Below are 27,729 nucleotides of genomic sequence, written 5' to 3'. Positions count from 1 at the left end.
GTCTTCCAAGTTCCACCTGGCTTCCTGCTCCCCACGCTGTGGCCTGGAGACTCTTCCGAGCCGTCAGCTGTTTTCAGGCTGGAAGTTAATCCATCTCAACCAGAAGCAGAGGTCTGTTCTTCCGGATTCTTTTTCTCACTCTGGATTCATTTCTCAGAGTGCCTTTTTATCCAGAGGAGTCACGATACTGCTAAGAGTATGTGAGCTTTTAGTGGCAGCACTACTTGCCTAGTCAGTAAAGGCCAGAATCTTCCACCATGTTATTCAGATCTTTCATAATCCCCCACCACCCCTCTTTTCCTAATTGCCTTCATAATCTCTGTTCCTCAGATTGATTCTTTATAAAATGGAATTCCTGGACTCCATCAATTTCTCTCTACAGCCTGCCTTTTTTTGAGGACCTGCCTTTTCCAACAAATTTTTATTTAATCTCCTGGTTGAAAATAATCTTCTTTCTCCAATTCCTTGAAGACTCATACGTGCCTCTTGCATTCCCCTGATCACCTTCTACTGCGTATTAACTTATTTATGCACAGATCTTAGCTCCTCTAAGTATCTATAAACCCTTTGAGGATTTATTCATGTCTCATTCAGAGGCTCTTAGAAAAATATATGATGTGTACAGTGTAAAGCAATCCTTACATGTCTGTTCAACACACACTTAATTGGAATCAACCCAGAAAAGTTATCGATGGAATTTTAGCCCATTGATGAAGAATATTCTAGGCTAAAAAGCAAGTGGAGAGATTTGATAGTCTGCAGGATGCTTTAGTCCGACTCCTAACCGAGCTGCTGCATCTCCTTTCTTCTCTTTGTCTCATTTTAAAAATGAGAGTTGACATTGTCCCTTTAAAGAATGACTCTCAAGCCAGGGATTTTTATATTGCTATCTTTGTCTTCCCATAACCCAGTACCGTACCTGGTTCAAGAAATAGCCCCTCTAATCACAGTGGTAACTCTCAATGGGAGGTCCTCACAATAGACTTGTTCTTTAAAATAAAAAAATTCCACAAAGTAGACTGGATCAACGGATGTGGTAAGGACAGCTTTTCTGTCTTCCTAAATCTGTCTGAAATACTGGAAGCATTCAAGAGAGGAGAAGGCACAAAACTGAACTCTTAACTCCTTGGGCTTTCTCTCTTTAAAAAAAAAAAAAAAAAAAAGCCATTGAAACAATTCTACTTATTTGAGTTGGCCAGAGTAGTCTGATTCTGAGAGACGGAAAGTAGAATGGTAGGTGCCAGGCACCGGGCGCCAGGAGAGGGGAGGAGGGAGAGCTGTTCAGTGGGCACAGTTTCGGAAGATGAAAAAGTTCTGGAAGTAGATAGTGGTGAAGGTGGCATGGCCCTGTCAATGGACTTGATGCCACTGGGCAGGACATTTAAAAAGTCCATGTTATGGCTAGGTGATAGGTAAACCTGAGGTTCAAGTCCAGTTGCAGTGCCTGCTGGTGGTGGGAAGGTTGGGAAAGCTGCTTATGTGCTCTGAATCTGTGTTCTCCTCTCCTTGTGAGGCCCGATGCACTGAGCTCAAAGTGCCTGATCCAGTGCCTGGAACATAGCAGGCGCTCACAAACGTCCTCTCTGTTCTGCCCTGTTCTGCTTTACAGTGACTGTCTTATTTTGAAAACTCTGCCCATGTATTTCTAATGTACAGAGTAAATGAGGCAAGATTGATGGCTTGGGAAGGTGCATGGTTTGGTTAAGCTCAGCCTGTCTTCCTGTTGATAAGAGGCTGAAGCACGAGAACCCTGGGACCGCAGTCTCTGGAGGCGGCCCCAGGAAGGAGGACTGTCACAGGTCTGCGAGTCTCTCCTGTCATCCTTGGGGCGGGCGACACCCCCAGACCAGGACTCGCCAGGCGACCAGCTCCCTACATCGAAGGCTCAGAAAGTGACCCGTTAGGAGGCACAAAACGGGGACCCACAACCTAAAAACCTGAAATCCCCAAGCTGCTGGAGGCAGTCCGAGCTACAGTGAACCGTGTGCCTGCCCTTGCTTTCCGTTGAGTGTGGACTTCGCCGCATATATACCCTCAAGCATCCTCATTTTCAAAGCTCAGATCTTTTCCAAATCACCAGGCTGCTTTTGTAAATAAAAAATAGTTAATGGTTGTTTCATTAGTGTTTAGATTTCCAAGCAGAGTGATTATCCACCATCTGAATGGAGAGAAATCGCCAATAAAAAGGGAGGGAGGGAGCACTGGGTGTGGTGCAAAAATAATGAATACTGTTATGCTGAATATAACTAAAAAATAAATTTTAAAAAAGGGAAGGAGGGGAAATGTGTGGGTGCAGATGCCATCCCTCTGGTTTCTCTTGCACCCCTCCCCCCACCCTCCCTGCGAGTCCCTCACCCACCCCTCCCCCCATGTAGCTTTCACCTCTTAGAAACTCAATAACTCGGAGAGTTTTCTAGTGGAGGTATGGAGACAGCGTGGTCTGCACTGCTGCCAGTGGCCCAGAGGAGCCAGTTAGCAGTGAGGAGTCACCCTCTGTTCCTCTCCGGCCCCACGTGTCCATCAGTTTTAAGGAGCGAGCGGTCCCACGTGCACAGCCGTGTGGCCCCTTGGGCTGTGGTCGCATCAAACCCACTCACACCGTGTGGGGTATGAGAGCCTGGTTGTGGTTCAGGTGGGGTTCCTCTGGCGCATGCTGCCCCCAGGCCCCGACCCCCCCTCTTCGTCCCAGTGATAATCAGAGGGAGATAAAAAGATGCCATTCCTTAGAAGCGCCAACCAGGCTGCCCACCTTTATTGCGGTAGCATTACAGGGCACCTGCTGTGTCCATGACCCGCATGGCATTTCTCACCTGCTTGTCACCTTGAGGGTGGGTGAACCACCACCATCCTGCCTGGCCTTGCCACCAGGCCACCGACTGATGGGGGGAGGCTGTGGCAGCTGGGAATACCGATGAACTAGATTTGTGGGGAGCTGCTGCTAGTCCATGGACACCCCCCCCCCATGACAGGCGCCCCTGTGATAGTCTGTTACAACGTTGCAAGTGAGCTCCTGAATTGGGAAGGGTCTCTCCAGGACTTCCTGGATTCACACTTAGAATGTTCTCCTGCATGTCCTGGAGTAAGTTGCATACCTTCTCAGGGCGCTCTTCACGGTAGGAGATTTAGGAGGTTTCCAAGAGAGGCATTGGTCTGCTAGAATGTCTGTATTAGAATCACCTGGAGAATTAAAGCAGCAGAAGGATCCGTGCCTGAACCCCACCCTCGGGAATTCCGATTTAACTCCTCCGTGCAAGGGCCCAGGCAGCATCAGGTGAATCAGATGTGCGGCCAGATGTCCGAAGACCCTGGCCGGACAGGAAGAGATGTTCTGGGACGGGGGCAGGCACTGAATAAATCCATCTGGGTGTTCCTGTCATCACGTATTCCACTCACTTTGGCGATCCCTAAGATTTCATCTGGCCAGTGTAAAGTCACGGCCATCGTGACCAGGTTCTGCTTTGTTTTTCTTAACATTGTTTCCAACGCCCTCCACAGGCCATGTGTGTGTGTGTGTGAGAGAGAGAGAGAGAGAGACTTCAGCGTGGTGGTCCACCCCCCTGAGCCCAGATGCTCCCACGGGTGAGTCTCTCCCGGAGCTTGCAGGGACCGTCCCGTGGAGTGTCATACGGGCCTTTCGGGGGCAGCAGGACTGTCCCGGCTGGAGTCCCGGCATGCTCTGCTTCAGCAACACCCCGCCAGGTGCAAGGGGAGGATGTGGCAGTTCATTTCAGTCTCCAGATCTTTCAAGGAAGGGTCTGCGAGCAGCCGCGGGTTTATGTGAATGAAGGGTACAACTCAGAAGGCTCACCCTGACAAGATAAGTGCAGCCATTACGTTTCAAAGAGCCCAGAAGAACATTTCAGCCCAGACTGTGTTAACGAAGCAAGGGTGTAACTGAGCTCACACGGAGATCCGCGCGTCCGCCCGTGCCCCATCGCTGCTGCTGTTTGCAGCACGCGAGGCCCGGAAGGTGAATCAGACCTTCCGAGTGGCAGAATTCTACCATAGGAGAGACCCCTTCTGCGGGTCCAATCCGGTTTTTGCTGTGAGGAAAAAAATAGTGTCTGTTTAACCAGAAGAATGTGATCTGGATAAAGTCCTGTTTCATTTTACGCAGGTTTGCATCACTTTGTTAATGGAACGGCTTTTCCAAGAAAAGCTAGGATGCATGAGCTTATATGGTGCCTCCCGCTTACAGATGTGTGCAGGAGCAGCCCTCAGGAGAATCCTGGGAAGGGGGCAAAGCTGGTGCCCATTTCGTGAAGGAGCAGGTCGCTGTGTACAGTTGAAACAGTCCCAAGGTTGGGCATGCGGTCACCCTGGGGATCAGACTCATGGTCTTGTTTTGGTGCTTTCTCTGTTTCACAGCTTTCTGCCTTTTTTTTTTTTTTTCCCTTTACTTCGAGCTTTAAAGAAGTAAAGATTTTTCTGTTTTCATCTTGAAATGAAAACACGAGGAAATCGGAAATTTTTTGAAGGGAGAAAATCGGCTTCTGCCTAGTAACGCCAGTAAACCCACCGTGACGGTGTTCCAGCCCCTTGAGAAGCATGACATTTTCAGAGGATCCCCTGCAACTTTCCAAGTCCCAGGCCTGATCACAGACGCGGGAGAGGAAAAGGACAGGAGAAACCACCGAGATCCCCCAAGTAAACGGTCCCGAACATGTGACCTGGCGCCTGGGGTTGCCGTTACCAAAGCTGAGTGACAGGCTCAGAACTTCTGTTCTTTTACTAGGAACAGAATATGATGTTACAGAGTCAGGCAGCAGGGTCTGGCTCTGGAAGAAAATAACAAGGTTGTGAACACCCATAGGTATCATTCGCCAGGGAGGACTTGGACTCCCTTTTTTATTTGCAGCCTGTTTCACAGAAAACAATTCACGGCCGTATTTTATAGTGCCGTATGGGTTATAAAATTACCGGTGGCTCGATGCGGGGCATGCCAGGATCTTGAGAAGGAGTGGAGGTGAGCTTTCATCTTCGTGGCCTCTGCTCTGAATTCTCATCTCCAGCAGGCTCCTTTTCAGTATCCTGTGGAACTAATTCCACCGCTTCGGAGTTGGGAGATGACAGCGGCTTTGCCTCCCGTGGCTGAGCAGTCGCTTCCAAAATGCCCTTTTGGAAGCTGTAGAAACATCTGATATTTACTATCCTCGTTCCTCTCCGAACTTCAGCGCATCTCCTATCACACCTCTAGGTGTGATAATATTTCTCATTCTCTTACAACAGAGGAATGTCACACTTGGCACTTTCACTGTCCTTTTCCTAGAATATCCCCCAGAGTGCTTTCGGAGAGGGTTAACTGCTATTTGGCTCATTTTTCTGCAGTGGAGAAAACAGAAACCCACCAGGCGCACCGAGGAGATTGAGTGTGCCCTTGGTGGGTGGTTCTGACCAGCAGTGAGTCAGATCTGGCATTCCCTGACCCTGTTTCTGTGGTTTTTCTGTGCTGGACCACCAGGTCTGAGAGCCAGGCCTTGGAATCCTTTTTTTTTTTTTTTATCTCTGACTCTCCCCCGACCATCAGGCGTGGCCATGCACCTGCCGCATTCATCCAGACCAACAAACATGCTTTTACAGGAAGCAGCGTCACTGAAGAAAACAAGACAGGAGATGAATTGTATTTCAAGTGTTGGCTGGCCTCTGATTGGAATTAGGACAAAAATTAATTTCCCATTACCTGGGTACAGCAAACCAGGCTGTACTGGCAGGCCTTGTCGATACAACCCTCTGCTCCCCAGAAAGGCGGGGTGGTGGTGGGGGGGTCACAGTCACTAAGACAGTAAACAGCCATTTCCAACCTGGTAATATTTTATATGAACTGGCAGTGCTATGTTGTCTGTCATCTGTCTTCTGATGCCTCGTTCAGCATTGCCTCCCACTTGAGGCCAAGAACATTACAGCTGTGCCAAAGAGTGGGTGGAAAAATAGCCTCATTATTAACCTATGTTGAAAACATAATGGCTTTTTGAATGTCTTCATTCACTGATACAGTCACACAAGATAGTAATACTCTTTCTTAAACATGGCAGAACAGAGTCTTCCTTTAAACCTCTTTTGTCCGTGTCTGTGGGGCACCAGCACCTCGTGGGAAAAAATTAGCCCCTTGAAAATGACTTTCTTCTTTGCGTGGCCATATAGCCCGAGTTCATAATTGGGCTATTTTTATTGGTTGGCGGCCGTATTATCACATAAATCCGTGAATATGTAATTTAGAGTCATTTAGAGCCCTCATTCCTCGGTAACCCTGTGCGGCACACGAGCGTCCTTAGCCTCTTTGTAAAGGGAGAGGAGACACAGAGAGTAATTTGCCCGAAGCTGCTCAGCTTTTGCTGCGGCCGATCCAGGTTTATATAAACTCGGGCGTCTCGATCGCCTGTTGGATCAGAACTTCTGTCCGCGTGGACCCCACCTGTCCATAGAGCACGTTGCCTCGTCCTCACTTTCATGCCCCACGGTGGCCCCCCCGAGAGTGGGCGGGGGCGGGGGGGGTTGGCAGACAGCGCAGGGATCTGCGGTTGAGGGAGGCCAGGGACTTGCCCGCGTTCGGGCACTTGGGACTCAAGCCAGCCCGTGGGACTCGGGCCAGGGCCCGGGCTGTGACATCAGGCGTGCTGCAAAACCCAGGGTCCTTCTCTTGCGGGAGTGGAACTGCACCTCCTCCCCTACCCGTTCTCGTGCATGAGAAAGGCTTTGTGGCTTCAGGCGCATCCGTTCACCTCTCCAGTTTCAGTTCCCATAAGAGACTCAGGTGCTAGGGGAGCCAAGGGTTCCTCAGCCAGTGTCACCGGGGAAGGAGAAAACCAGGCTCATTTTCTGCGCTCGCCAGAAGACAGCTCATTGTCCACGTCTCCCCAGGGAAAGCCGCAGTGACATTTATTGACTGTCCCTCAGTGAGCCAGTCTCTGTTCAACAACACACAGTAGAAGTGACAGGGACGGCCCCCAGGGGGTGGGGCTCCCGCCACTGCCCAGCATCTCTGTGCTGTTCCACCTGCAGAGTCGGAGGCGAGGGTGGCGGGGGGTGGGGGGGGGGCGCCTCTGCCATCTCCATTCCTAGACGGGCTCCTGGTATTTCGGTGCACGGAGACCAAATCCGTTCCACTTCCTGCATGTGTCCTTTGTGGCTGTGTATTCACTGTTCAGGTCAAGTCGGGTGTCGGTGAGGGACCTTCTCTATCTCTTCTAATGCCGTTGATGGCTTTCTTAAGGATATTTCTTTGGATTTTAAAAATTGTGTTGTGGCACCTTCGAGGCCGTGGAAAGATACTCCTTTTTAATACAAAAGTTGGGTCCCCCTGCAGAATCACAGTCTCCCGGTAAGCAGACCCCATCTAACTATGTCAACGTTGCCAGTGATTTATTGCTTAAAATCGGAATCAGCCGATAGTCGTTTCCACCGGTTTTAACTCGGCAGGGTTAATCTGGAACCTGCTGGTACACACGAAATAGTTGTTTTATCTGCTGTTTGAGACTGATGAAATGTGCGGAAGATGGCTGTGTAATCAGTCAGGTATCTCTCCGGGTTACAGCTTCTTCCGTACGGCAGCGCACCATCTCAGAAATAATTATTCTGCTGCAGTTAAAACATAGGAGCCGAAGGCCGGGGGACCTGATAAAGCCGCGGTGTTCAGCAAGTCCATTTCTGGATTGGGCTGTTGTGTTTTGTTATCTCCCGAGAGGGAACACACGAGTTGAGATGGGCAGACCTCCTAGGAGCCTGTAAGCTGAGGGCAGAGACCCGGGGCACAGACACTTAATCTGGTGCCAGTGTCATCTTCTACCTTTGATCTTTCATTTTTAGATAAACTAGATTAGAGGAAACGTCTCCTTCCCTCCTCAAGACCTAGACAGGCCCCTTGGAAACAAGGATGCTGATGCTTAGAATTTTCTTTTGTTCTGAAAGCAATCAAAAGATATCTGAGGTTGTGTGAATTTGGGGGGGTGGATTCTAGACCACTCTCTACTTTTCCACGTCTTGCTTTCATAGGCAGCTACTGAAGAAGACCTGAAAGACTGGTCCTTTGTTCTGTTCCAGATCTAGCACCTTCTACAAAACTCCTCTGAAAGGAGAGCACCAGAGTGTTTGGGTCGGTTGGTTGGTTGATTTCCCATAAACTGTGACGTCTCAAGGGAAACTTATTCCTGTTGACCAAGATGCTGGCAGTAATCCATACACAACTGACTGACATTTCAAGGAAGACCCAAGACTTGGAATAAAGTCTTTTGTATAACAGTCTGTTGGTGAGGTTATAGGACCTGTCTTTGGAGCCAAAGTGGAATGTAAGTGTTCTGTGTCTAGGGAACAAGACTACAATGAATTGTAGTCTGAGGCAGTTCCCATCTTGCGGACCAAGTGTCCCTTATCTGTTGGGTGGCCAAGGACGCCTGATGGGCAGGGGTTTGTAGAGCCCGGATGAGTCTGATGTACAGATGTGTGATTACTCTTTACAGATGAGAGATGATCCTGGAAGAGATGATCTTTTTTTTTTTTTAAAGATTTTATTTGTTAATTTGACAGAGAGAAATCACAAGTAGATGGAGAGGCAGCCAGAGAGAGAGAGAGAGAGAGAGGGAAGCAGGCTCCCTCTGAGCAGAGAGCCTGATGCGGGACTCGATCCCAGGATCCTGAGATCATGACCTGAGCCGAAGGCAGCGGCTTAACCCACTGAGCCACCCAGGCGCCCCGAGATGATCATTTTATTAGAACCCAGGAATATTATCGCTGGCACCAGCATCTTTCATGGAGGCCCACGGAAAGCCGTTCGGTTAAGGACACATGTGAGATGCTCTCTGTGTGCTGCTCTGAGCTTTCACCCTCCTTGGTTCAGTTGCTAGTTGTCTCTTTGCCCCTCCTTTCCCTCTCGAATATTCAGCAGGCTCCCTGCGAGCCGACTTCCATCCCTCCAGCCAAGCGCGGCTCCTGTCATTGCTTGAACAAGGGCCCTGCTTCCTCTGCTGCCCGTTACACGCATCAGAAGATGTCAGGCTGGGGAACAGAGCAGGCCCAGAGGTCCCGCCCTGTCCGTGATCTGGATGAGACCCATCAGGGCTAGCAAGAGGGACTGCGGCGCGTGGCCCCCGCCCTCCTCTCTGAGTGCGCCTTCTCCTGAAAACTACATTTACTTACACGGAGTCCATTTCTAGTCACAGTTTCGAGCAGGCCCTCCAGACTCTACTCCGCTTGTCTGTTATGAGGAAAAAGCCATCAATATTTTAAAAGCTGCTGACAGGCAAGAAGTTCACCCTGATGCCTGGAAACTTAGAATTTTTTTTTTTTTTTAAACTCTCTGTGAAATCTAGTCATTGCGTCTCTACAGTAGTACCGAGGAAGGCTTAACAGAGAACAAGCGACGTGATGAAGACTAATGAGATAAAACCAATCAGAGCCTCCAGGCGTCCGATAACCTAGATGTGTCCTGATTGTATGGCCTGAATTTCTCACCTGGGAGCTTTCTGGAGCAGCCAACACCCAGAGATGCCCCAGCATCAGTGTCACAGAACTGGGTCATGGGAGGCGTGGTACGTTCTAGAGAAGATATTTGAGGGCAGCCTTTCCAGGCGCGGATTTTGGACAGTCCTTCCAGATTTCACCTTCACCCAGACTTTCCGGCATTAAGGAGGTGCTCCCGTGAGGGGTTTGGAGGGAGGATATGAACTCTCCAGGGTCACTAAAGCAGCTCTATAAACCGTGTGCCAGGACCACAACCAGAAACTGTAGGTTTCCCAGCTGCCCCCACACGCGCTTGTTCAGAGCCCGTTTGTGCACAGCTGTCTCTCTGCCGTCCAACCTCGCCCTTAATTCCATTCAAGATACTAATTTTTCTTTGTTCTGAGATCACAACTCTGAAAGCCTCTTCTTAGAGCAAAGATACTTAGTATTTCTGTACAGCTGTTTAGAGTCCCATGAAATCGCAACCAAGGAGGATTAAAAAAGAGGTGAATTTATTAAATTTTTTCAAATGCCTGTTACCTCGTTATTCATCGCAAACACCTCGGTATCTCGTACTCGCTGTTCTAGTGGGGCCTGTGCTTATTTCTGTGATTCTGGAGAGGGCTTTAAGACAAGGAGGGAGCTCCCTAGGTACCAAAAGGGCTTGAAGACACCACTTGCTCGCTCCTGTCTCAGCCCAGGCAAGTAGTCCAGGATGATACCCTCCCCCTCTGCCACGTCCAGACCCCCTGCAACCTCTCCAGGTCAGATTTCTGCATCCACCTGCACAGCACCCCTGCCCAGCGCCCACACTCCTTTGAGATTTGCTACTGAGTTGGAGCACTAGGGGAAGGGAGCCTGAGTAAGCCTGAGTCACTGGATTTGCAAAACCTTTTGTTTGTGGACTGTCACCCTACAAGCCCGCAGAATTAAGAATCGCTCCTCACGGAGGATTGCAGTGGGTAGACGTGCCTCTGGGGAGGCATTATCTCCTCTCAGTCTAGCTAATTTTACCGAGTGTTTCGGTCAAAAAAAATCAATAAATAAATAAAAACCAAAGAAGAAGGTATTCTGACCATGAAACCAATTTAAATGCATTGCACCCACCATCTCCCTCATTTCACTGCAGATTCCCACGCCCTTCTGGCTTCTGAAACACGCTCGGACCTCCTGGCCTGTTTGAATCGGACAGAGCCCCTTCCGCAGACATGCTGAAGGTGTGCGGGAGGGTCCTGACGTGTTACTGCTGCAACTGTGTTTTTGTATTTTTTCACCACTAGGTATTGCAGTAACCTGGATAGGCTTGCATCCTATGATAGACCCCAGAACGGGTCAGGGCCTCAGACCCAGCACAAGTCCCTTTCTTGCTCATGTCACTAGTCCTTTCTGGGTGTTCCTGGTGGCGGGCTGCTGTCCGCCACCTGCTGGTCCAGGGACCCAGCCAGCTGTGTCTACTGGCTCTGCCTCCCCCCGGGGTCTTCTTCCCATCTGATCCATCCAGAAGAAAGGGAAGAAAAATATGGAAAAGTTAGGTCCCATCTACTAAAAGCCCTGGCCCAGGGCACCTGGTGGGCTCAGTCAGGGAAACATCTGCCTTCGGCTCACGTCATGATCCCAGGGTCCTGAGATCGAGTCCTGCGTGGGGCTCCCTGCTCGGTGGGGAGTCTGCTTCTCCCTCTGCCCCTCCCCTCCACTCGTGTGCGCTCCCTCTCCGCTCTCTTTCCTGCTAGCAAATAAATAAAATCTTCTAAAAATTTTTTAAAATAAATAAAAGCAAATATCCCTCGCCCTTACCCTCCCTTAGAGTGCCGTGAGCCACACGGCAGGAGGCTCGCTAACGCGTTCCCCCATGGGCTCTGCGCTGGTCCTGGCCACTGGGAGGAGAGAGGACAAGTGCAGTGGCAGCCGGGGGCGTCTGCCACGGGGGGTCTTTTCCTGCAGAGTTCCCCAGGCTTCTTAGAGAATGAGCCTCACTGGGGACATTTGTACAGATTCCCAGCCCTTCGCCCAGGACGTCCCCACCCAGTAGGACCCCGGGGTGGTTGCAGGAATCCAATTGATGATGCGCACGCCCGGTGATGATGATCTTTAGGAACATTGAGAAACACTGTTAGCGATGCAATTAGGTTGTAGAGAGCTAGAAAGACTGTAGAAAGGTGCATTTTTGCACTTTGAGGCTGGGGATCGTAGGTTATAAGGTAGAATGGCAGACCAGATGAATGAGATCTAACTCCTGGCGCCTTTGTTTGACAGTCTTGAGCCTTCGAATTTGGCTGTAGGCCTTGTTGTATAGACAAGGTTCTTCTCTGACTCCCGTGGGTCAACACTGTGAGAGAGCTGTCCATACGGTTACTACGGTTTCTGTTAGGCCCAGAGTTATTTTATGGTTTCTGTCAGATGCTTGGAATATACCAGCTTATGACAGCTTTTCACGCAGGAGCCGGTGTGTAAGATGGACTGAGAATGAAATCTTAGGAGTTTACTTTGCCTCCTGTCATAACGTTGACTCTTTTAGAAACCCACCACCAGGGGAATTAAAAGCATAACTGCATTAGACGGAGAGTGGTTGAATTATTTATCAGTGACCTCAGTCCAAACATGAAGGATGGAAAGCTCTCCACCTAGCCTCCTGCACCTGCCAGAAAAATGACACGAGATGTGAGGAATTCTGTTTGTTGCTCCTCACGGCACACTGGGGTCCTAGACGCTTTCTCGGCCTCCTGGCATTCACGAGGGCCCCGTGCCCCTCGACGGATCCACATGTGCTCGGGGCAGTCACACTGACATTAACATTAGCCCAAGACAGTCACACTTTGGAAGGTGACCCTTCCTCTCGCCAGGGTAGCAAGTGCTCCAGGACAAACCGGCGAAGATGCCTGTGACCTCCACTGGCGGGGATGGCCTGAGCACCTCGACCTCCCTGAGTCTGAATAAAATCTCCAACTGCCTGGGAGACCCTACATGGTGGGGCAGGATCACCTCTAAGTACAAAGAAGTGTCATTATCATTTGTTAACTGCACAGTTAGGAAGCAGCGGTGTGTGGCAGAGGCTTGACCGTGGAACGGGCCCGTGGGGCCCCGAGCCCTGGAGCTCACTGCAGAGGGTCTCACAGGAGACCTGCCTCCCCTCCGGGTCCTAATCCTCGTGCGCGCAGGATCCAAACAAGCAGCGGCCCTTTAAGTCCAACAGAGCTGCTTGCGAATCCATCTTCACCAAGTCCGCTCAGGACGGAAGGCGAGGCTGCGGGAGGCTCCTTTCCTCTTCACTCTAAAGGTGTCACAGAAGAGTAAGCGTCACTGGCAGTGATTGAGAGAAATGGAAGTTTTTAGATCCAATCCCGCTTCCGTGTGTGCGCGGCGTGGGGAAGGCTGGTTGATCGATGGCACGTTCTTGTCGAGTGAAACCAAATGGCCGCTAATCAGTGTGTGGCGTGTAGAGTTTTCTGTAATCTCGAAATCAAGGAGATATTTCACTTCTCCCTCTGAGGTTTTCTAGGCGGAGATTCTGTAGGTGAGGAAGATAAATCTTCTCTCCACCCGCTAAAGAATGAGCACTTACGTCTACAGCTGAGTTTTAAATACATCAAGTGCACGGACCGTACATTATATTTTTCTTGTATCCGTGATCTGTTATACTTACTTAGTTTCCTGAAAAATGGAAGGCCGTGCTCAGCAGACGTCAGGGTTGAGATTTAGAACAATGAGGCGCAGTGGTCTTCGGCACACGGTCCGTGTCGTTGGATTCAGGGCCCAGGTTGCGAAGTGGGGAGAAGGAGAGTGATGGAGAGAGCGTGTGGAGCTGCGCCTGTCGTAGCCCGGGTTTCTGTCTATTGTCCCAGGATGGTCACTGACATCACCCCCTTCCACTTGCTCAAGTGTCCCCACTGGCATGAATTCTTGAATCACCCTAGATACAGAAGAAGGCTTCCTGGTGCCCATAAAATGATGCCGTACAGTAGAAGAAAGAAAAGCAGCTCATCTTCCTTTCATGGGCTCTAGGGGCCAGATTCTGAGCTTGGCGCTCTGTGTACATGATCTTACTAAATGGATGCAAGAAAATCTGTCTCACCCAACCAGTAGACAACACCCATGTCAGCTCAGAAACTGGTCAGGTAAACCAGAGTCCCTTCTTGGGAAGTGAACAGAGTGTTGTGTGGACGGTTTTTATCTCTGGTCACCCTAATCAGGGAGGCTCGTGGAACATGAAGTCTGGAAGGAAGCCGTGTTGCTATGGGGCCAGCAGATGGGAAAATGGCTCCAGGACAGTCCGTTGAGAAGTGGATCCCCAGCATCGTGCTGCACCTTGTGCACTGGACCAAGGAGCCTTTGGACGTGGCCCCCCGGCCCGCAGAGACCTTCAGGGGTCTGTTGGTGGGCATGACGCTAAGGCAGTGCCCCCACACTGATAAGACAGCAGTTTATCAGGCGGCCTGTGGTTTTCTTCTTGTGTCTTTTCATGGTGATGGAACTCTCAAGATGAAAGCCAGCCCCTGGGAAACCCTGTGTTCACAGGGTGCCTGAATTCACTTTAGACACATGTGCCCCAGTTCTCTTCCTGACCTTGTCCTCCCCTGATCCGAGACCTTTAGAGTGGCCTCCCCTTGTGCGCAGACCCATGTCCCTGTTTTCCCTCCTCTGTTGTTGCCAACAGAAAGGGAAGTGACAAGCCTGTGGCTAAACTCCTTTTATAATAATGAAACCCGGATGTGCCCACGAGATGGCGACGGGTTTTATTTCAAATCCCAGACTGTTTCAGGGAAGTTTTGCCTCCTGGGGGAGCACCATCAAGCATACAGTTGGCTAAAATTTCGTTGGCCCCTGAATAGGGAAGTCATGGAAAGAATCCCATTAACGTTGATTGACACCTCTGAGGCCACATAATGCGTGTTCAGAGAACTCGGAGGCCATGCAAATGGGTGAACTTGGCTGGTTCCAAGTAATTACTTCAGAAAGCAAGACAACAAAATCAATTCCAAACCCTATTAAAGGGTGAGTGGTCATCACTTACGGGAGAGGCTCCCTCGTCTCCCTCCATGGAGAGACCAGCGGGGAGCCGTGCGACACTGTAGCAGGTGTGTTCACGAGGCCTTTCTGTGCCTCAGTTTCCCGCGTTACAACATTGCGGCGACACTATCGTGGCCCTCACCTGTCTCTTCGGGCGCGGGGCTTACAGAGGAACATGACCAATTCTAGGTGGTCAAGAACCTGGCACATTTATGAAGCCCTTTGATGTCTAGGTCAAGAGCTGTGTCCTCCATTTTCATCAATTATGTTGTTTAAGAGCATAACCCTGAGGTATAATTGCTGTTCCTAACCCCGTTTTACAAATAAAGAAACAGAGGGGGAAAGAGGTTAAGAAACTTGTCAAACGCCCTGTCAGTCCGAAATGCTGATAAGGGCTGACTGTTTCCCTCACCGACAAGCTTATGAATGAAGCAGGACCGAGATAGCCAGTGTCACTTTGAAAACTGTCATAGTCTCTGCCGTGAGAACTCCAGGCCCAGGAACACTTGCCTTTTATCCCCGGAACATAATTTATAGTTGGCTGCAGACGGGCATTTCTCCTATGAGTTCCGCTGTCCCCGGCAATTTGTAAAAATATCTCCCTCCATGATCTCCATGCACATGAAAGATGACTCAGTTACCATGACAGTGGGTGAGACAGCACGGCCAGAAATATCAGCTCTTCAGAATCCCCCGCCGCAGGAAAAAGACCAGAATCGGTACAGATCTTGACCTGAGCCGGCACCCAGTTTCGTGGCTCTCCATTCCAGGGTGGCCAGAGAGACCAGGGTTAGGAAGGCATTACAACTTTCCACACTCCGATTCCAGAAAAACAAAACAAAACAAAACTCGCTTCTACCTCAGACTGAACTACCTGTTAGAATAGGGCAGCCCGAGCCTAGAACAGGCCCTTAAGACACGCGGATACAGCGGTACCAGGGATCAGTGCAGAAGGAACCGGGCTCAGCTTGATTTACCTCACGCTAATGATAGGGGCCCGCACTCGAAATGTCCATGAATATAAGCCGCCCCGCCCTTGAAGCAGGATCAAGAAGTTGAGACAAGACCGGCCTGGCTAGAAAGCATCATACAGCCCAGTGTGCTGAGCTGAGAATCTTAGGAAAACAGATATGATTTTAACATACCTCTCATTGCTGCTAGGCTCCTAATTATAATGCCATCCTGTCCTCAGGAGAACGCATCCTACGAAATAAACTTATATTAGAAACTTCCTTTAATGAGGTCCCTCAGTACTTGGGAACCTAAATCCTTTTTAATTGGATTCAAGGTAGAACTACCTTCTACCACATTTAACCCTGGGATGCCTTCCTTCATCTCTGTGAAACTCTCTTGGTTAACCCAGTCTGGAGCCCCGTTCAAGTGGCCAGCCCTTGGAGAAGGAGGCATTCCCGCTGTCCCCTTGGGTACCCACGACCGTCTCATCACCAACACTCTGAGGAGACTGACCTGGCCAACATGCAGGTCTTAGGGGGACTACTCCTGCTTCCTTCAGTTGGCTTGTCAGGTTCACCCTAAAGTATTTTTCCTTACCTTCAAAGAAAAAATAAGGTCCTCCTTTCAACTGTAGAATTTGTCTTTTAGAAAGGAAAACCAAATCCACAGCTTGCCTGTTACCTTGCCTTCCAAAGATCTAATGACTTTCCCAACAAAGGAGGCTGCTTGCTTGCTTCATCCTGCCCCCCAGGGCTCCCTGACAAACACAGGCACCAAGGCCCCTCACCTTCCCATGCTTGGAGTGGAGTTGGAGTGTTCGAGAAACGGCTAAATGCTGTGATTGTCCTATCTGGGGAAAAGGTGACATTAAAATTCTTCAGATACTTTTACAGCTATTAGACATCTGAAGTGGTTCATCATAAGTGGGTTGTTTCAGAGGCGCAGCGACGGGGAGAGAGCAGATTCCAGCCACTTTGCCCTTGAAGTCTTTTCTGTCTATGCTGCGGTTCTTGTTGGGATTTACATAATAATGGCGAGGCAGTGTTCATGGCACACAAAGCTATGCACATCCGTCCACAGTTGCTTTCCCAAAAGGCCTGAAAATGCAGTAGATTTAATCTAGGTCAAAAAAAAAAAAAAGAAGAAGAAGAAGAAGAAGAAGAATTAGAAAAAAAAAAAAAACTCAATTTTCTTGGCAGGAGATTTAGAAAGCATGCCTGTGTTCGTTCACAGGGCCATGGGAGTATCAGGAGATGATTCCTCCAGGAGAAGTCCCCAGGGCAACAGGAGGAGGGCAGTAGCCTAGATCTGGTGGCCAGTTAACAGGACATGGTCATAGCGGGTCAGGTGCGGAGTCTGAGGAAAGTGGACAGAGTTGCACGGAGTGGTGAGATCCTTCTCTCGTTGGTTGGAAAGTCAACTGAGGTTTGCTGTGGAACAGTAACCGCGCTGAGGACGGGAGTCTGGATTCTTGAAGGAACATCAGTTCCCTGCCCCAGGCACCCAGAAATGAGAAGCACAACCCCTGTCTTCTCGTCGAGATTCCTAGGGGGTTCCCCAGGAATCCAAACAGTGATGTCCACATCATCCCAACACTGAAGGCAGAATTGGAGCATTGTTTCTCTGCTCCCTAGGTAGTGGCCAGATGTTAATACTTTTTACATCAGGGTGCCAATTATATCAAACTCGATAAAACTCAGCTAATTGGATACGGTTTCATTTAAAGTTGGTTTCTCCAGGAAGTGGCGTTTGTGTTGGGTAGCTGTTATTGTAGCTGGGGAAGAAGTCCCAGTCTCAGATAGAGAGAAAAAAAGGTTGTCCCAGGAGACTGTCCAGAGTTTAAAACGAGGGATTTCTAGGTGGCAAGAAGACATTTTTGGTGCCATGAAAGGAGGTGGCAGCCATTCTGGGGATCTTTTGGAGAAAGGCAGAACCCCTCAGGTGGTCCATGGCGTGTTGTCCTTTGACAGAAATTGTCGTTGAAGGTGCTGTTAATCAGGAATTACCCGGATGGTTATACCTTTGCTCTTAGCTGCTTGTGTGTTGGTGGGTAGTCTGCTGACTTCCTCCATGGGTGATGGAAAGTTAGGTTACTAGCATTAACCAAATGGAAAATCCCGTAATTCCAATGAAGACGTACAGAAGCCAAGAGAAGGCCATGCCCTCTTAACTTCCTCTAATTTTTTTCTCCTCAGTTTTGAGTTTAAAGCAAAAAAAGGAGTGGGACGAAGAACAAAACCCTTCATCTTTTTGGAGGTCCTTCCCATAGACGACCAATGTCTGCTTGTTTTATTCCTTTCCTTCACCGTGGCCATCCTGGTGTGGCATCCAGGTTCAGAGCTGCCGCAGTAGGGAAGTCAGGCTCAGCCCAGGGCTGGGTGTTAAATGTGGCGTGTGAAATCAGAGCATGAATGGTGACATCCCATCTTGTGACCCTCTAGAGCGAGCCAGGTTGCGAGGACAGAGTAAAAGGGATAAACACCCGGGAGGACCATGGAGGCCGTGAGTTAGCAACATTGCATTTGCTGGGGGTCTCCCCTGGCAGGGCCAGCTCTTGGAGGGCAGGCTTTGGGCTGAGGAAGGAGAGCCATCTGTGCCCCTCCAAGGGACCAGTTTGCCTCCCAAAGGGCCCCCGTGGGTTTGAGAATGGCACCTCGTCATTGCGTCTTTCCTTGAGATGCTAAGGGTCACCTTCCAGACCACTGGAAACTACTTCCCGTTTTTGTTTTTGTTTTGTTTTGTTTTAAGGTCATTGCTGAGTTTTCTTTAAAAATTTAATGCAGGGGGTTTTTGACGGGGTTTTTTGAACCTTTCACTGCTTTCTAGAAACTGAAAGTCGGGGGTCTCGGCAAGGGGGAGGCCAGTGATTGATAGTCGAAACCTTTAGTTTGCGGAAGATTCACTTGAGCACAAAATGTACCTCTTAGATCAACAACCTTTGGACTCTGAAAAAAGTATTAAATTCGCTATACAGTGGCTAAGGTTGAAGGAGAAAATAGATTACAAGGGGAATCAAGTATGGGCAGTATGTCCTCTTTTGACTTAAACTGGTTTGTGTGCTGCTGACTTGACAAGAAGCCAAGATCCCAATGGCAGTTCAACTTGCGTAAAGCAGGCACCTGCTTTGCTTGCAAATGTGCATGCAAAAGAGAGCCTCATTCACAGAAAGAAAAAAACATAGCGGGTTCTCTCATTTAGCCTTTCAGGGCCTTGTCCCTTGATCCGTTGGCCCCTCGGAATTCAAAGGCAGCCTTTAAAGGAATTCTCAATTCACAACATGATGGCTTTGTCGATGTCCTGAATTCAAATGTATCTTGAGCTAAATATGTCTGCCAGGACTCTCACTTTGTTTTTAAAGGAAATAAGTACAGTGTTCAGTCATTAGCGGATCATTTTGTGGCTGTCTTCAGGTGTTTATGGGCTGAGATTTAGAAAGGCATGTAAATTTCCCATGTCTGATATGTTGAATGGCCTTAAAGTCGTAGACAGTCCCATGGATGGAGTTCACATGGGGAGAAGGGTGTTCAGGGCACGACGCTCCCAATGTGAAATACTTTTATCGGCTTAGCCAGAGTGGTGGGAAATCTTTTTTTTTTTTTTTTTTTTTTTTTTTTGCCTTCTCTCTTCCATGCTGACACTCTTCTTTGGTAAAAATAACTTAATATGGAAAATTGTGTATTTCAGAAAATGTTCCACAATTTTCCATATTAAGATACTACAAAAGAGTAGCATCCAAAAAATAAAAAAGAATCAACAGTTAGGACTAGAACATTCCAGAAAGGCCCTTTCTCCTATTTATGAGAGTACCTTCGAAGAAGCGTTTACCTCAGCCTAGGCTGGTAGGTCCTTGAGAATCATGAGGAGTTTCGGTAGGTAGCCCTGGGGAGGGCTGGTTCCCTGCACCACTGCGAGTGTAGACTATTGGCATGGGATCTGAAACTTTCATCCCGCAGCTAACAAGTGACCATTCCAATAACTGAAAACCGCGACGTCACTGACCTCCTGTCTTTAAGCCTGCGTTCTCTAGTACAAACTGTCTTGTCGTCTATATTGGAGAGTAAGACTCAAAGCCGTCTCTTTAAAATGGCGCCTCCACAGCAGGAATCCTTCGTTCCATACCTCCCCAGTGCAACAGGGTTTGGCAACCTCAGGGACATTTCCTTAATGAGTATGGTGTCGGTTTTCCTCAGGGCAGAGCTAGTTTTAAAACCTGGTTTGGGGTATCATTCTCTAAGGCTGTGTCTACACTGCCCTCCAACTGAAGAACAGAGGTGGTGCTGTTGGACTCAGGGCAAGGCGTGATACAAACTGGTGATCTCTACGTAAGCAATGCGTTTATTTTTCTCTGCGAGTATTATTACCGAGAGTTTCCAAGTAAAGATTTTCAAGAGAAACAGCTGTGGTTTGAAAAGATGTGTAATAATCCAGATGGTTTCTTTGAGGATAAATCTACTTGATCATTTAAAATTAAAGTCTTTCAGTAAAGTTGAGTGTCTTTATGATTTTAAATACACTACTGGTGTGCGTGTGTGTGTGCATGTGTACGTGTGTGTGTGTGTGTGTGTGTGTGTGTGTGTGTAGATATCATTGGCCTGTCTTGCTTGGGGCTTTATCTTTGGGAACAGTAAAAACCTCCTAAAAGTGCCTCAAATTATTCTGCAATTAAGCCAGCAAAGTACCTGAGGGAACTCTTCGTGACAGGCAGAAAACTCTCTGTGAAGAGATCAAGTCAGACACCAAGTACCCTGTTTGGAGTAGGTAGCATTTAGTCTTTGTGGGAACTGCCACTCTCAGCTTCTGAGACAAAATGGCCTAATCATATCTCACACTTCATCACAGTGTTGATTGCACACGATTCCACACGCGGAACATACGCAATCAAATTGCTAAACTTGTCACCATGTGGGGATCTGGGTGACCAAAGGCTCCCAGTACCCCCCTCCCCGACTCACTCTTTCGGGGCCCAGCATCCACTTGCTGCTTGCGAACCCCCCAAAGGCTTGCACCGGTCAGCCTTCATAGACGGCTCTCTGCCCCCCAAGATCTCCCCCAGGCCTTGTCTACCGTCAGGGTCGCTCTCTCTTACGCCGCCCTCCTAGAAGCTCCGTTAGGTGTTCCCAGTGCGGCCGCAGCAGGAATTCCCAGGGAGATGTGAGTGACACTGGGACTCGGTTCTGGAACCCCTCCCACTTTTACCCCCAAACCTGTGGCAGCCACGAATTTAAGAACCGCTGGTGGGGAGTCACGGGGCCGTGTCGATAAACAGACCCATGAGAGGTAGATTGGGAGGGAGACGAGGAGGCTCCGGAGTCCAGAGCCCTTATGGATACACTGAATTGTCAAGTGTTGAAAAAGTGAGATGCCGTCAAGGAACGCATGGGCGGGACATCACGTTTGTCCTTTCAGAGTTTGGGCCGCAGGCAGAGACTCCTGAAGGGGCAGATAGAGGTGGCAGGTCTCGTCGGGCAGCGCGGTTGTGAGGCCGTGTGGCGAGGTGGAGACCAGCTCATGGGGTGACTGAGCCACCTCGAGCAGGATCTGCGCGGCTCGCCGCACCCCTGACGGGCCGGACGACCCCCGTCCCCGCTAGCCCCCAGGACCCCCGGCCGCGACACTTTCGTCTGCACCATAGAGCAGAACCTTCTTCGGCATTCCAGGGGCAGCTGGGAGAGCGGGGGACTCCAGAATGATGCCGACGCCAGAGGGCTTGAACCCCTTGGTGCCCACTGCAGCCGCGGGCCTTGCCCTAGCACGAGCCCCTGAGCACGTCGGTGCTTAACCGCCCGCCTCGCAGGAGTGTTTGAAAAAGGACCCGCTGAAGGAAGGAGGTCTGTCCCCTGCCTCGGACGGCGGAGCCATCTGGTGTCGCCGCTGACCTGAAAAGGATCCCAGTGAATTTCAGAGCTGACTTACAGCTGGCGCGGGGAAATCTAAGGGACAGGTGGTTCCCTGAACAGCTGTGCGTCCAGATAGGGGAGGCAGGGAAGAAAATCCCACCTTGGCTGAACCTCCATGGTTTTCTGAGATCTGCTGCAGCTCCTTGACCCTTGGCCATGATAATGACCACATCAAGGCAAATGATACTTCTCCCTTCCTTTCGTTGAAATAATCTCAGCACGTTAATTAATCTGAGATTTTAAGTGAGCTTATCAAGTGATGGATGATGAGAAAGAGTGGTTATTCGCTGGAAGGGTTCTCTCAGAAATAGAAGTCTTATTCTGGTGGCGTGCAGACTCCTGGGTCTTTGGGGGGAAAGCCACAGATTGCTCTATCGAAGGTGGTCACCTGAATTGGTAGTTCTGTGTTTATCCTGCAAATGGAAGATAACTTTAATCCAACGCTGTTTTTAAGTGCATTAGTTTGTGCACTGAAATGAAGCACAAGTTCTTTGTAGCCCAAGAAAAGTAAAGAATAACTTTGACTTTTTAAAAAAACTTCCTCTAAACAAAAGCTTTGGACTGTATACCCGTGTTGTTTTGAGGAGGACTGTAAGCAGCAGCCCTGTTTTTTTTTTTTTCACTGATTGAGAGGTAATGAAACCAAAGCGGCTAAGGTACAGAGGAAGTAAGCTCTTTCTGCCCAAGCCACTCAGGAACCAAACGTACGAAACTGAAAGTAGAGTCCGGGGTGATCGTCCCAACCCTGTTGCCTGCCCCAAACCGCATGTTTGTGCAAGTTGTTTGGTGCATGAGGGTACCCAGCTGAGGCTACAAGCAGAGGCAGAAATTGAGCCCAGATCCCGCTCACCAAGCCTGGGGCCGGGGAGGAGCCGTGCCCACCTTTCTGAAAGCTGCTCAGTGTGTTTCCCAAGTACAGCACCGAGGGGGCTGAGCTGCTGGTGAGGGGTCGGGAAGCAGATCACGGGTGCACCCACGACATTCTCCTGTGCATTACAGCTGCAGCCAGAGCTGTTCTTGGCATCATTTCCAAAGACCTTGGTTCAAATGGGTGTGGAGTAAAGGAAATGAGAGCTATGCACAGGCTGAGGAGGGTCTGTCGCAGGAACCCTGATTTCACTGTATCAGCTGTATAAGCAGAGAGGACCCTGGACGAAACTGGAAGGAGTCTGAGATTTGGGGTGTCTTCCCATCTGTCCTTTTGGAATGAGACTCCTCTCCATATCCCTTTCCTGTCTGCATCCCCATCTCCTACTGCTCACTTGCCTTTCCCCAAACACACGTGTGTGCGCACACACACACACACACACACACACCCCACACCGCCTTCTATTCACTAAGAACTTTGTTTAAGAGGAAAGTGCTTTAGCCAAATGTACACAAAGCTGTAAACCGCTAAGAACAATTAGATGATTCCATCCCCATGGGGAGCATTTTAATACTTAAATCAGAAACGAACTGCACCGTCCTAATGCGTTTCGGTTGTCGGTTGTTGCAGGCAGGAGCGCTTCCTGTATTCCCGAGACCTTCGCGTCTGGGCCTGAGCTCGTCCAGTTGGACCCACACGTGGGATTCACTCAGGAGCCTCATCTTTGCTCCTTGGTGCTTTTATCTTTTCACTGATTCAGTTCTCCGTTTGTAGCGCCCCTGCCCTTCCTTCCACCGCCCCGTGCGCCGGTCTGGACTTCTTTCTCAGCTCCGAGCTTGGCCACGCTGCCCTTTCTTCTTCTTCATCTTCTGACTTGCTTTCTGTCCGGGCAGGCACATGCCACTCCACCCCTCGGGTCTTCTTTCTTCTAAGCTCCCCGCTCCCCAGATCCGTCGGCTCGAGGGTATTAGACTCTGCCTCCATCGAGAGCTCTGGTCATCGCGGGTGAAGTTGCGAGCTCCCCCATTGCGGCCAACACGAAGCGCAGAAGAGGGAGAGAAAAAATTACTGAGATTCTGTGAGGAGCTTTCAGAAGGCAGGGGTTATGTCTCTCTCTGCTTTTCTTGCTATACTAAGCCCAGCGAGGCATAGTTGGTATTTTTGTCTTCTTCTTAGAGTGATTATAGTGGGTTGTTGGAAGCGGGGACTTGACTTCCCTGTTAAAACTTCTTCTTAGATCTGAAGCAATTCCTGTAGCGAGTCTTGGGCTCACAAGTCAGAGTCAAGTTAGAGTCACTCGTTAAATTGAACATTTCAGTAAAAATCAATCAATCAATCAACCTACATCAGGTCAAATGAACTCTGGTCACAGAAATCAAAATAGCTGAAGTGAAAAACTCATCTGAAATTTGGTCAGTCTGGGGCACCTGGGTGGCTCAGCCAGTTAAGCATCTGACTTGATTCTGGCTCAGGTCACCATCTCTGTCCTGAGATTGAGCCCCGCATCAGGGTCCACATTGAGCTTGGAGCCTGTTTAAGATTCTCTCTCTCTCTCTCTCTCCCTTTCTATCTGACCTACCCCCAACTCAGTCTCTCTCTTGCTATCTCTCTCTCTCTCAAAAATAAATAAATAGTAAATAAAAATGGTCAGTCCATCTGTGATTCTTTCAAGAAACTTAACGACTTTCAATTTCTTCCATCACATCTGTGAACTCCCACCTTTTAGGAGTTTCTGATCCTTGGATGCCTGTAGTTTGAGCGCCAAGAAGCAGTGATCATCTTCTGCTTTGTCCAGAAGGTGAAGGTTTTGTATATTTTGTATAGTTTAATCTTGGAAGACTAAAGCAAAATCAAATATACAAGTTTCCAAATCTCTTTTCTAAATGAGGAGGAAGTATCATAGATGTGTTTAGAAATGCTGAATGAATGGACTTGAACTTTATTTTCTCTTATGCTTTAAAGATTTTGTTTATTTGTTTGCTTGTTCATTTAGAAAGAGAGAGAGAGCGAGTGAGTGAGCACATGTGCAAGACGGGGGAGGAGCCAAGGGCGAGGGAGAGAATCTGTCTCCGGCAGACTCGGAGCTGACTGCAGAGCCTGACGCAGGGCTCAGTCCCACGACCCCGAGAGCATGACCTGAGCCGAAATCAAGAGTCAGACATTCAACTGACTGAGTCACGCAGGCTTCCCTCTCTACTCTTTTGAATGAGTTTTTGTTTTGAAAAACGACAGTGCCAACCTTCGATGGCTTGCAAGGCCAACTTCCTGTTGTCAACTCTGCCTTTTTTTTTTTTTTTTTAATAAATCTTCTTAGTCTTGTTTACTTTATTCCCCTAAGTAGAACCAAGGCTGATGCCAGAGTGCTGTGAATTTCTTTCATGGTCCTTGGTGAATGTACTCTGTCTGGTGTGAGTGAATGCCTCTCCAAGCCCTCCCCAGCTCCCTGACCCCATGTTTTAGGGTGCTCAAGTACAACTCAGGGTCAAATATTTCCAGTCTTCATGAGCACATCTCCCCACTTTCCTGCCTCAGCACAACTTACAAAGACAACTCAACTCCGAGTTAAATTTATCTTTAAATTTTTAAAGATTTTGTCCACCCCCCTTTCCCAAGCCCGACTGTGCTAAAACCTACCTGCTGATGAACCGATCATTAACCGGCATCGCTATCTGATTTAAACCGCTGTGCTAACCAGCAGCTTTGGCTGCAAACTGAAGGAGAGGTCAGCCATCCTTCAGAATGCAGAAGTAATGGTGTAAGGGTTCAGCACCATTTTCTTGGGTGGAGGAAGGTGGAGGGGCTTTGCTCGTCTCTCCTGGGGGGCGTTCATCCCAGATTCCCAGACTCCCATCAGCTCTTAGATATAAGGAATCAAAAAGTTGCCAGTTGGTATGCTGTAGCCCTACGTAATAAGACATGGGACACTGTGTGCAAACATGTGTCTGGGTGTGTGCCCACCTCTACCGTAACAGAATTCCCAAACTGGTTAAAACAGCCCTACATTTTGGCCAACAAATACTGAGTATCTCATGTATGGAACTTTGCATTATATACTCTTGGTGGAGATAAAAAAGAACGAAGGAAGCAGCATCCCAGCTTTTCAGAACCTGAAACGGTGTTCTACACCGTTGAGTTTAGACAGTGTTTTAAAAATGTGATGTTCTGGAATATCCTTTAAGGAAATGAGAGTGACTGCAAGTTTCTGCCATTGTCACTGTGATTAAGCCCTTCTCTGTATGCAGTCACTACACCAGCCCCATTAACATGTCACCCACCACTTACCCACCCAACCCCCCATCCCTGAAGAGCTGCGTTCCAGGTGGTTGGGCCACAGAGTCATGAATTGATCTCCACACGGGTGAAGCTCGTAAATATGGTTTGGGTGGACGGCACTGGTAAAAAGCCTGAGATGTTATTACTCTTCTCAATGCCACTTTGTTATTTTTAAATTGCGCGTCCTTTTAAGTTGATTATTTGTTCGCCATAGTCTCCGTTATCTCTAAGCAAAGCATTCACAGAAATTTCTAAAACCTTTTCATTTCTCTCTGTAGGTTGTTGTTTCGTAACATTTTATACAAGAAAAGCTGCACTTGAGGCCCAGAATGCACTGCACAATATTAAAACTTTACCTGGGGTGAGTCGGTTTACTTTTGTACCAAAATCACTTTATTGCTTGAAAATGGTCCTTTCAACTGAAGGTTCTAGTTATGGGCTCTTAGTGGCAAAAATGACTTTGGTCTTTTGAGGAGTATGAGCTGACCCCTCTGTTCCCCCCTGCAGCAGCCAGACCAGCTGGCCGGCCCAGAAAGGACTGGCATTAATGCTGATGGAAAGAGCTCTCAAATAGTACGTCCCCCGGTCAGAAAATCAGAGTGACCCCACTGGGTAGCAGCGGCTGCCAAAGAGTATTGGGTGGGCTAAGATTTTAAAAGGGAAAAGAAAAAAAAAAAAAAAATCCAACACACAGGAGAAAAGCAGATGGAAAAGGAAAAGCTTTTACTCACCAGGAGCCCCTTTTGAAATTTAGTCTCAGATTTTCTTTTGAAAGGACAAAATGTACCCTGTACAGCCATAATATTAAACCTCCTAATGGTTTCTCAACAGTCATTGGTGGTTAACAAAGTCAATGTTTTAATGCCTAATTTGTGGCTTCATGTTGATAGAGAACAGAAAATACAAAGCTTACAATTTTTTTTTCCCATTTCCTTCCTGGTAATATTTGATGATTAGTGCAATTCACTAGAAGCGAACTGATGTTGTATGTAACGCCTGCATCCGAATACATGATTTCTGGGGTTTTGTGGCATTTTTATATATTGCATGCTGGTGTAATGTGTCCTGTGCTGTTTGTATATTTTCCCCAATGACCCGAATACCGGTGATGAATTCATTGACTATCCTAACGGTGTGTATTGGTGCTAATGAAGAACTTGTGGTGAGCCATGCGGTAATAATTTCATTGCAACCTGGTTTGATCAGAGTATAAGAAAGACAATAGAGTGTCCCCTGTGTTTTCAGGGCGTGATTCTGGCTACCATTTTGCCGTCTCTGTAGACACACGGACATACCTGTGTGTACACAGGCTGATTTACGCACGCAGGCATTTGATGACCCTTCACCCCAGAGAAGAGAACATCTGTTTAAATCCCCTTAGGTCCATTGAAAATTTCATAGCATTTTGTAGTGGCAAGCTACTCAAGAAAATGTTTTCAAAACATTAGCTTCTTAGCCACCCCAAAATAATAAATTACGAACCGTGGTCTTCAACCCTACCCTGTGGCTTTTCGCTTTTCCTTAGAGGACATCAAAGAGCAGGAGAGTCAGAAAAGCAAGCATGGCAGAGCAGACCTTGTCCTCCCTGTTTGGCTATTTCTCCCTAAAACTTTCAAGGTGGTTTTAGTGAAAGTCAGCTTTTAGGACATCTAAGTGCTTTTGCTCAGTGACTTTTTTTTTTTTTTAAGTGTTATTTCAGCTTTGTTTTCCTTATAAATGAAATTTTTTTTCAGTGTAAATTCTAGAAGGTCGCAGGGTTAGGTCACATTACCAAATGAAACCAAGGCAGATACTTACAGGCTCAGTCAATAATAAAAAAGTTTTTTGGTTTTGGGGGATTTTTTTGTTTGTTTGTTTATTTTATTTCTCAGTCTCCTAAGGACACCGAAAGACCACTTTGTATCCCTTCTTTTAAAAAGAAATACTTTCTAATAATCAGCACACAAAAGCCCCTCTAGGTATGCTCAAAACAATTCCCGAGGTGATGAATTTATTTAGCATTTAGGGTATATATATCACATTCTAATTTAAGTTAATGCACAGCTGGGGGCATTTGAATTCATCCACTTCACTAAAACTTGCACAACTCCTCAGGACGCCATCCTTATTGGCGAAGACACTCTCAAAAAGCCCCGAGTTCATATGATGAGTGGGCCGTGTTGAAAAGCCTACAAGGAGGGTAGCAGGTCTGCTTCTGTTTAGGACATCTTACCCTGACCCTTTCCTAGCAAACAAGGAACATCTTCAGTATTTAAAAAAAAAAAAAAAAAAAAAAGCATATATGGTCTGTTTTTCTCTTCT

General features: G+C 48.4%; 1 protein-coding gene across 36 annotated transcripts in view; it reads left to right on the top strand.

The window, feature by feature from the left end:
* Positions 1-27,729, top strand: part of CELF2 (CUGBP Elav-like family member 2) — an 815,373-nt gene that overhangs the window by 681,939 nt on the left and 105,705 nt on the right. For all 36 annotated transcript variants that reach the window (XM_082738883.1, XM_082738882.1, XM_082738909.1 and 33 more), the window contains one exon: positions 25,707-25,789. In XM_082738883.1, coding sequence (XP_082595009.1) covers positions 25,707-25,789 — 83 coding nt within the window. The remainder of the gene's footprint in view (positions 1-25,706; positions 25,790-27,729) is intronic.

The sequence above is a fragment of the Mustela nivalis genome (genome assembly GCF_964662115.1).
Source record: "Mustela nivalis genome assembly, chromosome: 7".
Taxonomy (NCBI): domain Eukaryota; kingdom Metazoa; phylum Chordata; class Mammalia; order Carnivora; family Mustelidae; genus Mustela; species Mustela nivalis.
This window is presented reverse-complemented; position numbering and strand designations above follow the sequence as displayed.